This window comes from Episyrphus balteatus, chromosome 1 (assembly GCF_945859705.1).
Source record: "Episyrphus balteatus chromosome 1, idEpiBalt1.1, whole genome shotgun sequence".
Taxonomy (NCBI): Eukaryota; Metazoa; Arthropoda; class Insecta; order Diptera; family Syrphidae; genus Episyrphus; species Episyrphus balteatus.
This window is the reverse complement of record NC_079134.1, coordinates 1,498,120-1,509,693: the sequence shown is the minus strand read 5'-3', so window position 1 is coordinate 1,509,693 and position 11,574 is coordinate 1,498,120. Positions and strand designations below refer to the sequence as shown.

Below are 11,574 nucleotides of genomic sequence, written 5' to 3'. Positions count from 1 at the left end.
TCAATGGACTGCGTACTACTGGCATAGCTGTACTCCAGCTCTAAGTCTGACCCAAATAAAAAAAAAATCGGTCATAACATGCTGGATGCCGATGCCGTTCTTCTTCTGGAAAGAAGAGAATTTCTCTTCTGATTTTGAAATCAGAATACAGAATCAGAAGCACTCACACATTCAAACATTTAAACGTCAAATTTGTCAAACTTCATTTTTTGTTGGTTTTTTGATGCGCAAGAGCGATGTTGACGGAATGTAATCAAAATCGGTGGAAAATGTTTTTTTAATGAATAATAATATTCTGCGATTTAAAAATATGTTTCCATAAGTTTTTGCCAAGATTTAGCATACAAAAAAAGAAACAAAATATGACATTTCACAGACAACTCTCAAGTTTGCTCCCTCAACTTCTACTATTTTCGGAAGTTGAGCAAACCAGAAGTTGACCAACTCGAGAGTTGAGAATCAAAAGTTGGAACTGTCAACTTTGAGTGAAGAAAAATAAAATCACAAGTTGAGAATAAAAATCCTCAAGTTGACTTCAACTTTTAGTGAAGAAAACGGCTCTAAATGAACTCTTGAAAAGTTCCACAAAATGAATATTAATGATTATAAATATTCCTACAATCAAAAAGAGTTTGCTATTTACCTCTTTATCATCTTCATAGTCGTCAAACTGAAAAGAACTACTGTGTTTGGGTGTTTTTTTGGCGTTCGGGATCGGAGAGCTCTTCCGGATTACCAATTGAAAACGACATTACTAACACCACTATGTATCATTATTGACATCCCTCTGTTTGAAAAGTTTTCGTTTGTTTATTTCGGTTTCAAGAAAGAATTAAAGTAGTCTTGAATTCAAATGGAAGTTATTTTAAGTGAATTAATTTATTCGTCCAGCTCATCAACGGTCGCATCGATATTTGACAACTGTCAAATACACACCAATACTATAGCAAATATAAATCAATCTGAAAACGTATTCGGTTCGTAACCAAAAAAATCAATTTATAGAACAAAATATTGATTTACCAAACGAAAACCTCATTAAAGAGTTTAGTCACAAAAAAGTCTTGGCTAAAGCCTGGTACGCTGCTCGCGGTAAATTGTAGCTCCCATACAAATTATCGAAAATTTTTAGCCGAGATAAAATGAGTCCCATACAAATTATCGATAACTTGTATGGGAATTTTATCTCGGGTAGAATTTAGCTCGAACAGCGTACCAGGCTTAAGTTTTCTTGCATTTAAAAAATTAATTTGTATCGAAAATTTTATTTACCATAGTCGACACAGGCAGAAAGTAGCGAGTATCGATACAGCACCCAAAAACGCAGGGACCGTTCGAATACTTTATTTGGGGAAGAATGTTTTTTATCTCAAATTAAAAATGTAATAAACTTTTAGAAAATTGGATGAGAATTGGGCTTTTAAGCCAAACGTCAGTGTGGAAGAAAAAAAAACTTTTGACATTTCAATTTTGAGGAAAAAAGGCGTAGGTATATGTATATATGCTTGTGCATGCATGTGTTAATGTATTTATTATACATGTATGCTCAGAATTGATTTGATTTGATTGGTTGGTTTTTTCTTGTACCTACTTCTTTAATAAACAGTTATGATAGAAAGGAAAAAAAACAAAGACAGATTAGCCCTGTTCCATTGAAGGTGGTAGTTTTCTAAAGATGTTTTGGTCAATCTAGTACAATCATCTACTCATGCTCTTCCCGAGTAGATACGATTTGTATTGAATTCGTTGAAAGTACGTTCCATTGAAAATTGCTAGTAAACTACTAGTAGTACTTTGCCACCTCCCAATCCCCAATGGAACAGGGCTATTGTTTAAAAGTCCAATTAGATGTGAAGAATTTATGAATTTTAAAACATCTAACGAAATGTAAAAAAATACACATCTCTAGGCACCAAAAATATACTTAAACGGACCAACATGAGAAAGAAACACTAGAAAAACGTCATCCGTCTTTGTTGTTTTTTTTTTTTTTTTCTGTTAAATGTCAATTACCTATCAACTTTGATTTGATTCGGACGTCCAGTTTTATTTTGCAAAATAATTTGTTGAAATTCACTGCAAGTAGTGAAGTTGCTTGTTAATTGTAATTAAAAAAAATTATATATATAGCTACTTACTATCACTAAGCACTCGCTTTTAATCAGTTTCTATTAAAACAAAATGGCTAAGACAAGAGTTTATGTTATTGGAGTTGGTATGACCAAGGTAAATTTTCATGTATTTTGATGATGTTTTTAATTTATTTGTTTAAAGAATTTAATGTTTTTCTTTTGTGTGGGAGTGGTTTTAACAAATTTAAATGAATACCAAAGTGCAATACTAATCGGGCATAATGGTATTAAAGATAAGACGTTAATCTTTTAATCAATTTTAGAAATAATCTGCAAAACTTGTAGCAAAACAACTTCGTGGTTGGTTGATATGATTATTATCAAAAAGATAGAATTATCGTATACCTACTTAACAACAAAGCTACAAGTTGTTTTATTAAAGCCTTTAGAAACTTTCTTTTCAAATAAAAATCTAGATTTTGAAAGCTGGAATGTAAGTAGGTACAAAGTGCGCATAAATATTTTTGGTAGTTAACAACTTTAACGATTGTCTTGAAAGAAGAACAAGAAATAAATTAATAAAGTTGTGCACTTTTAATTGAACTCTGCCCTTTTAGCGCAATTATTGTAGATGTTTAAAGAAAATGTATATACCTACCAATGCAACTTTTCTTTGAATAATTATTTGTCTAATCATTGACTAATGAATACTTTTAAAAGGAATTATTTACATGCCATTTCTTGCCAGGCTCTTAATACTATTATATGGGTACTAATATTTAAAGCTAGAAGATTTTTAAATCTTCTTTTAAGAACTAATTTGTTCATCAAATTATATTATGCTTTAATATACCAACAATTTTGTATTGAGGAATAATTAGGATTCTGTTTTAGCTAGGTTTGCAAAATTGATAGTCTTACTTATACCACAAGAATAGATTTTAAGACTTCATTCATTTTACCAAATATTGCAGAATTTATTGACTCCAAAAAGATTGGAGAATCGGTGCAAAAATTGGTGTATTACCTTCGTTCATTATTCAAAAGTAACAATCAAGTCAAATAAAAATGGCTTTCCATGGATGTTCAGAATATAGGAAACCGATTGAATTGAATGGAATTGAATTTATTCGGTAATATTTAGAAATATTTTTTAAAATTTTTGAATCAAATATATGATATGAAAGTTTAAATGTAGCCATATTCCCACAATATTTATTCAAAGTATTACTTTTCAAAGTAATTTTTCTGACGGAGGGAAGATCTTCTGCAGTGGCACTAAAACCGAAGAGATAAGAGGTAACATGTCTCAATGTACATGTTCAGATCCATTAACTACCATCGCAACAAGAAGGGAACCCGTCAAAAGTGTGAAAACAAAAAGTATTCACGACTTTTAGTATTAGGGAGGAAAGTATGAACAGATAAAAGTATTCAAGGAAAAAAGTATGCGCGACAAAAGTTCGAAAAATGGAAAACTATTATTTTGACTGGGTTTTGATCTGGCAATAGTTACAAAGAGAAATGAGAATTTGCGAAAACAAATGTGGCGATGGACAATTCTGATTGGTCAAGAAAGAATAAATAGATGAACTTATTGTTAGATAGGGCTGGGGTCTCAGAAAAAAGAGAGTATACAGAAATATTTATTCATAATGATAGGAGGTCTAAATTTAATTTTCAGTCTCGCAGCTGAGATGAGCGAGGCAATTTTAAGAGTGAGAATAAATAGACGAATTTATTGTTAGATAGGGCTGGGGTCTCAGAAAAAAAGAGAGTATAGTATACAGAAATATTTATTCATAAGGATAGGAGGTCTAAATTTAATTTTCAGTCTCGCAGCTGCGATGAGCGAGGCAAGGTTAAGAGTGCGCTCGATTTTTTTTTATCTGTAACAAAAGTGTGAAAATAAAAAGTATTCTCGACTTTTAGTATTAGGTAGGAAAGTATGAACAGATAAAAGTATTCAAGGAAAAAAGTATGCGCGACAAAAGTTCAAAAAATGGAAAATTATTATTTTGACTGGGTTTTGTAAGAGTGAGAATAAATAGACGAATTTATTGTTAGATAGGGCTGGGGTCTCAGAAAAAAAGAGAGTATACAGAAATATTTATTCATAAGGATAGGAGGACTAAATTTAATTTTCAGTTTCGCAGCTGCGATGAGCGAGTGCGGAGTGTTGGAGTGCGCGAGATTATTAGTCCTTTGAAATGTTGCAAAAATTTGACCGAACCTTGCATTTTGGGTAGGACAAGATTTTTTTGTTTTGATGTGTAGAGTAGGTTAATGTGAGTATACAACCTTGTTTTCGGGGTTGAAAACCCCGTTTAAACTGTTTTTTGCTAATATCTTGCGAACCGTTCGTCCCACAAAAAAATGTTTAATATGGTTTTTGTAGATAATTTAGTTCTCTACAATTTTGGTTAGGGTACTTTTTTCTGTAAAATTGGAAATAAGAAAGTTATACTTGAAAATAGATGTACATTTTCAAGAAAAAATACTTTGAAGGGCCACAACTTTTTTTCTACAACTTTTATTGAAAAAATACTTATGACAATTTTTAAAGATCATTTAATTTCCAACAATTTAATGTACTCATTTTGTAGATTTCGTTTACATAAAGGTGCTGCAATGGTTCTACAAAAAGAGGTAACAATTTATTTTCGTACTTTTATAAGATATATTTTATTTTTTTTTTACTTTAATACGACTGATTTCGATGGATTATGTAAGTTGGGTCGAAGCAAGAGCAAGAAGAAAATCGTATAGTATAGGGGATTTCAGGTCCTGGGGGACCAGGGCAATTTTTTAAAAAATGTTTTACTTTTGAAAAAAAATTATTTAAAACCAACGATTATTATTTTGTTAACGATTTTTTTATTTTTGATAAAACCTGTTTTATAAAATAGTTTATGAAAAAATAATTTTCAAAATCAAGACTTTGAAGAAAAATTACGAAAAAAAAATATTTCGAACTAATTTTGTTCAAACGATTAACCTTGAATTAATCAAAACCATCATAAATAAAAAATGTCTTGTGCACACATTAAAGTCAATCTTTATCTGAGTTTTTATTTCACAAAAATATCTTATTTAAAGGATATTCTGTACGAATGAAACACAATATTTAAATCCATCAACTTTAACTATTTTTCCTCCACTAAAAATGAGTTGAGATAAATACTTTGGAGCAATAAAATCTCAGTTTTTTTTAAATGAAAACAATACAAAATATGTAGGTAAGCAAGAAGTTGATAATAATGAAAAGAATTTTAAACCATGTTTTCTGATCCTTAAGTTTCAAGAAAATTATTTCTGTCATTTGAATATCCTTATCCAGTCACATAAAAACAAAAAATAATAAGGTTTCTTAGTAGTTTCTTAATAGATTTTTTCTTTTATTTTCTCGAAAATGACAAGACTCATTTGCATTCGGTTTTTTTTTTTGTTTGAAAACACATAACAGCATTGAATTTTGAAAACTAAATTAGTACTTAATTACATAACATTTTGAACTAAATTAGTTCGAAATATTTTTTTTCGTAATTTTTCTTCAGTCTTGATTTTGAAAATAATTTTTTTATAAACTATTTTATAAAACAGGTTTTATCAAAAATAAAAAAATCGTTAACAAAATAATAATCGTTGGTTTTAAATAATTTTTTTTCAAAAGTAAAACATTTTTTAAAAAATTGCCCTGGTCCCCCAGGACCTTAAATCCCCTATACTATACGATTTTCTTCTTGCTCTTGCTTCGACCCAACTTACATAATCCATCGAAATCAGTCGTATTAAAAAAAATAAAATATATCTTATAAAAGTACGAAAATAAATTGTTACCTTTTTTTGTAGAACCATTGCAGCACCTTTATGTAAACGAAATCTACAAAATGAGTACATTAAATTGTTGGAAATTAAATGATCTTTAAAAATTGTCATAAGTATTTTTTCAATAAAAGTTGTAGAAAAAAAGTTGTGGCCCTTCAAAGTATTTTTTCTTGAAAATGTACATCTATTTTCAAGTATAACTTTCTTATTTCCAATTTTACAGAAAAAAGTACCCTAACCAAAATTGTAGAGAACTAAATTATCTACAAAAACCATATTAAACATTTTTTTGTGGGACGAACGGTTCGCAAGATATTAGCAAAAAACAGTTTAAACGGGGTTTTCAACCCCGAAAACAAGGTTGTATACTCACATTAACCTACTCTACACATCAAAACAAAAAAATCTTGTCCTACCCAAAATGCAAGGTTCGGTCAAAATTTACCTCGCTCATCGCAGCTGCGAGACTGAAAATTAAATTAAGACCTCCTACCCTTATGAATACCTATATACTCTCTTTTTTTCTGAGACCCCAGCCCTATCTAACAATAAATTCGTCTATTTATTCTCACTCTTACAAAACCCAGTCAAAATAATAATTTTCCATTTTTCGAACTTTTGTCGCGCATACTTTTTTCCTTGAATACTTTTATCTGTTCATACTTTCCTACCTAATACTAAAAGTAGAGAATACTTTTTGTTTTCACACTTTTGTTACGGATAAAAAAAATAATCGAGCGCACTCTTAACCTTGCCTCGCTCATCGCAGCTGCGAGACTGAAAATTAAATTTAGACCTCCTGCTCCTATCCTTATGAGTAAATATTTCTGTATACTCTCTTTTTTTCTGAGACCCCAGCCCTATCTAACAATAAATTCGTCTATTTATTCCTTTTTGAACAATCATAATCGTCCATCGCTCTTTTTTTTTCGCCAATTCTCATTTCTCTTTGTAACTATTGCCAGATCAAAACCCAGTCAAAATAATAGTTTTCTGTTTTTCGAACTTTTGTCGCGCATACTTTTTTCCTTGAATACTTTTATTGTTTCATACTTTCCTACCTAATACTAAAAGTCGAAAATACTTTTTGTTTTCACACTTTTGTTACGGATTCCAACAAGAAGATATCCTCAGGAAGGTAATTAGGTATCTCGTTTTGCTGTGGGGTCTTACAAATAAATTCCTTCCAGCGAGTGTCGTTCAACTTTCGATGCGATGAAAAGTCGATCGAATCGATACATATCAGTTTTGGTAGTGTGCATCTCGTTCGACAATTTTTGTTTTCTATTGTGAATAATAAACTTGATTTGAGTCGATAGCAAAATTGTAATCGAAAAAGATCGATAGATAAAAGAAATATCGTTCACAATACAGATTCAGAACACTAAAATTCATGGTCGACTATTGACAAAAGTCGTCTATCGATAGACAAACGAAACTCGCAATAAGGACCATTATGTTTTATTATTTTTGATTAAATTTAACACACGTAATGCTGAACAAAGTTCTAACAAAACTGCGTTTTTAGTTTTTCTCTAAAAATACATATAGTGCAAATATGGTATTTCTCGACTCATCTTCTTCCCTTAAATCTTTAATTAGTTATTGCAATTTTCCCGAAAACGGCTCTTATGATTTTGATTTTTGCATACGTAATATTCAAAGCAATTGCAATAAAACTGAATTTTTAGTTTTTCTCAAAAAAGTCAAATAACAAAAACTAATTTTTTTATTTAACAATCTACAATCTACATAAACCAAATTTCTTAAAAATTTATATAGAGACAGTTCTTATAATCTACAAGTAGACTAACATTAAAGTGCTTTGAACTGCAAGAACAAGTACGTGCGACCCCAGTCGTGCATTTTATTACTTTAGCAGAATAATATTTCATATTACTTTTGATTAATTTAAAAGTTAGAAAACTTTTATTTTTATTATCGGTTTTCATTTGCCACATTTGGAGTTGGATTTTTAAATTTGACAGCTGAAAAAGGGGGTGAATTGGGGAAATCGGAAAATCTTATATTTCATGATCTATTTGCCACTTAAAACTCGAAAAAATCGAGATTCAAATTTCTGTAGATTGATTTTTCTCATGAATCACACATACATACATGCACACCCACTTTCACACACATTCCTCTGTTCGACATTTGTCTAAAAATTTGTTGTTATTTTTTTTACAAGTTTTTTTTTTTATTAATATGAACAGATTTTGTACATAAATACAAAAACTGAGTTCATCTTTCATTTGCCAGGAAAAATCTGGGAATTTTACAAAAAAATATAATTAACATAATCGATCAAGGTCTCTCTCTACCAAATGTTTGGTCAGATTGGTAACAGTGATTAACGGTTGCAAAATTAATAATTTTTTTTTTATAATTAAGGTCTTAAGCCTTTAAAGCGACAACAAAAAATGTTATTATCACATATCGCTTGATATCATCCCTGTTATTATGATACATTTCTATTTTTTGTAAGAAGTAAAATTAAATGCAAATCAACAGCTGTACGCCCGTGAACTAGTCGAAATGAAAACGAGTATTTGTTTTATAAAAAAAGATAGTTTTTAACATAGGCTCTTGGGTAGATATTGGATCTCAGAACACTTTATTTCGTGGTAACTACCATCAGATACATCTTATACTTCAAGAATCTACTGTTATTCCTCGTAAGATGATGAAGCTGGTTATGCACAAGTCTGTATCGTTCGCGGTTCTACCTTTTTATGTGTTCCCTATCTTGATTCTCTTGATAACGTTTGAAAGGATAGTGAATTTTAGGCCACACTTTGCTAATAATGTTTGGAAAATTTGCAGTACTAGTTTTCGTACTGTAACATTTATGACCGCCAAACAAAAATTTGGGTTTACTTCTACAGTTTTCATTGGGCAACTACATTTTTGGAGTGTTGAATATGTTCCCACAAAATTGTAACAAACTTTTTTCATTTATTCTTAACAGTTCGAAAAGCCAGGAAAACGCGCCGATGTTTGCTACCCAGATATGGCCAAAGAGGCTGTCACAAAAGCCCTAGCAGATGCCAAAATAAGCTACAACGAAGTGCAGCAAGCTTGTGTTGGTTATGTTTATGGCGATTCAACCTGTGGACAACGTGCAGTTTACGAAGTTGGCATGACTGGAATTCCTGTCTATAATGTAAACAACAATTGCTCAACCGGATCAAGTGCTCTTTTCTTGGCAAAACAAATTGTTGAGTCTGGCAACGTCGATTGTGTTCTTGCATTGGGCTTCGAGAAAATGGAAAAGGGATCACTTTCATCAAAGGTATCATTTAACTTTTCATTAAATGAAGAATGAAAATATATTGAATCAATTTTTTTAGTTTTTTGATCGAGTCAATCCAATGGAAAAGCATGTTGAGTTAATGAGTAATCTTGTTGATATTGAAGCTGCACCTATGGCGGCACAAATATTTGGAAATGCCGGTTTGGAGCATATGAAATTATACGGAACCAAGCCTGAACATTTTGCAAAAATCGCATGGAAAAACCATAAACATTCTGTTAATAATCCGTAAGTTGCATTTATATGAAAATTATAATTTTCAAAACTTTTAATTTATAGCTACTCACAATTCCGTGATGAATACACTTTAGATCAAATCTTAAAGTCGCCAAAAATCCATGGAGTTCTCACTAAGCTTCAATGCTGTCCCACGAGTGATGGATCAGCTGCTGCAATTATTGCATCAGAAGCCTTCGTTCGTCGTCATGGTCTGGAAGCTCAGGCTGTTGAAATAGTTGGAATGGAAATGGCCACTGACCCCGAGTCAAGTTTCAGTGACAAGAGCCTGATGAAAATAGCTGGTTACGATATGACTAAACTTGCTGCAGAACGTTTATTCGCTAAGTCTCCTTACAAACCTCAAGACGTTGACGTTGTTGAGTTGCATGATTGTTTTTCTGCCAACGAACTGATAACTTATGAAGCCCTTGGCTTGTGTGCACCTGGAAAGGCTGGCGAAATGATCGATAACGGTGACAATACATATGGCGGAAAGTATGTTATAAATCCTAGTGGTGGATTGATCTCAAAGGGTCATCCATTGGGTGCTACAGGTTTGGCTCAGTGTTCTGAGATTGTCTGGCAACTGAGAGGCCAAGCTGAAAAACGTCAAGTACCAAATGCAAAGATTGGTCTTCAACACAATCTTGGCTTAGGCGGGGCAGTTGTATTGGGCTTGTATCGTTTGGGCTTTCCAAATGCAATCAAGAAAGTTTCACAAAACTTAACTAGTGCCAGTAACCTGGCAGACTCTCCCGAAGGATTCAAAGTTGCTCCTTTGTTGAAGATACTCGAACAAGCCATGTTAGAAGACACTGATAATCTGATTGAAAAAGTTCGAGCAATATACGGATTTAAGGTGACAAATGGACCTAATGGAAAAACTGGTTTCTGGATAATCAATGCTAAAGAGGGGAAAGGAAAAATTACTTTCAACGGAACAGGTAAGACATTGTACCTTTGTTATGAATACAAAAATAAATCATTTATTTTTTATTTAAAGATAAACCAAATATAACTTTCATTGTGGCTGATGAAGATGTGACTGATTTAATATCTGGTAAACTACCTCCTCAAAAAGCATTCTTCCAAGGCAAAGTCAAAATTCAAGGAAATATGGGCTTGGCTATGAAACTAATGGATTTGCAACGAAACGCCCAAAGTCGTATTGATGTTTTGCGAGCAAAATTGTAGATTTGTTTTTGCTTCTTTATGCATTTCCAAAAGTTTTATTGGGGATCCTGGTTAATATTGTATATTTTTTATCTTTTAGCTTTAAAGTAAAGTCGGTGAGAATGATTCCATAGTCAAGTTTGGCAGATATTTTTGTACTGTTGAAATTGTGTTATATATTAGGAGAAATAAAAAAAATAAATTGGTTATTTGTTAATTCTTTGTGTTCTTTTTTAAAAATATATGTATTTCTCTTGCTTAAAGAAGCTTGTATTCTCAATGGAGCAATGTTTTCTATCTTTGAAGGATACGATAGCCTTACTGGTGGGCCAGAGCCATTAATACAACACAGAAAGAACAAAGAGAAGAACATTTATTGAGGTTTAAAAGCTGAAACGGACCAAGTCAAAAAAAGAAAAAAATCCAAATCTAGTGCCAACATTTGAGCAATGTTTGACTCTAATAACGTCTTTCATTAGTTATTCACCATAAGATTCAATGGAAACGTATTTATTTTAACTCGTTATATCTCCGAATTCAATTTTTGTGACTTGGTTCACTTCAGTAGACCTCCATATAACACTGAACTACGTGGCACAGAGGGGGAGACATAGTTGAAAATTGTCTCATATTATTGCACAGGTGGCTTCAGTTAAGCTGGCGATTTAAAAAAAAACTTCTGAGCCGACCCACGATGCCGGCTCTGCAGTCATCTACCTATTCGTCTGTGCCATCCATGGCCACCTGCAATACACGAATACGATGACGGGTGTTTTATAGGGCATATCCTTAGTTCTCCGTAATAGGGCCTAGTTTCTCTCAACCCATGGAATCATCGATTAGCAGAGTTACCCTACAGTCCAGTGTTGCCATTAGTGCATATTTATCTGCATTTTGCAGATTTTCTACCCATTCCCAGACTTTTAAGAACCATAAATCTGCAGTACAGATTTAATCTTCAAAAAC

The 11,574-nt window shown here is 32.0% G+C and overlaps 1 protein-coding gene across 1 annotated transcript; it reads left to right on the top strand.

Moving 5' to 3' along the window:
* Positions 1–2,003: 2,003 nt before the first annotated feature.
* On the top strand, positions 2,004–10,825 carry LOC129907428 (sterol carrier protein 2). The gene is made up of 5 exons (XM_055983638.1): positions 2,004–2,226; positions 8,872–9,195; positions 9,254–9,444; positions 9,496–10,379; positions 10,439–10,825. Exons 1-5 carry the CDS (start codon positions 2,182–2,184, stop codon positions 10,627–10,629), a joined length of 1,635 nt encoding a protein of 544 aa, XP_055839613.1. The 5' UTR covers positions 2,004–2,181; the 3' UTR covers positions 10,630–10,825.
* Positions 10,826–11,574: the final 749 nt, after the last annotated feature.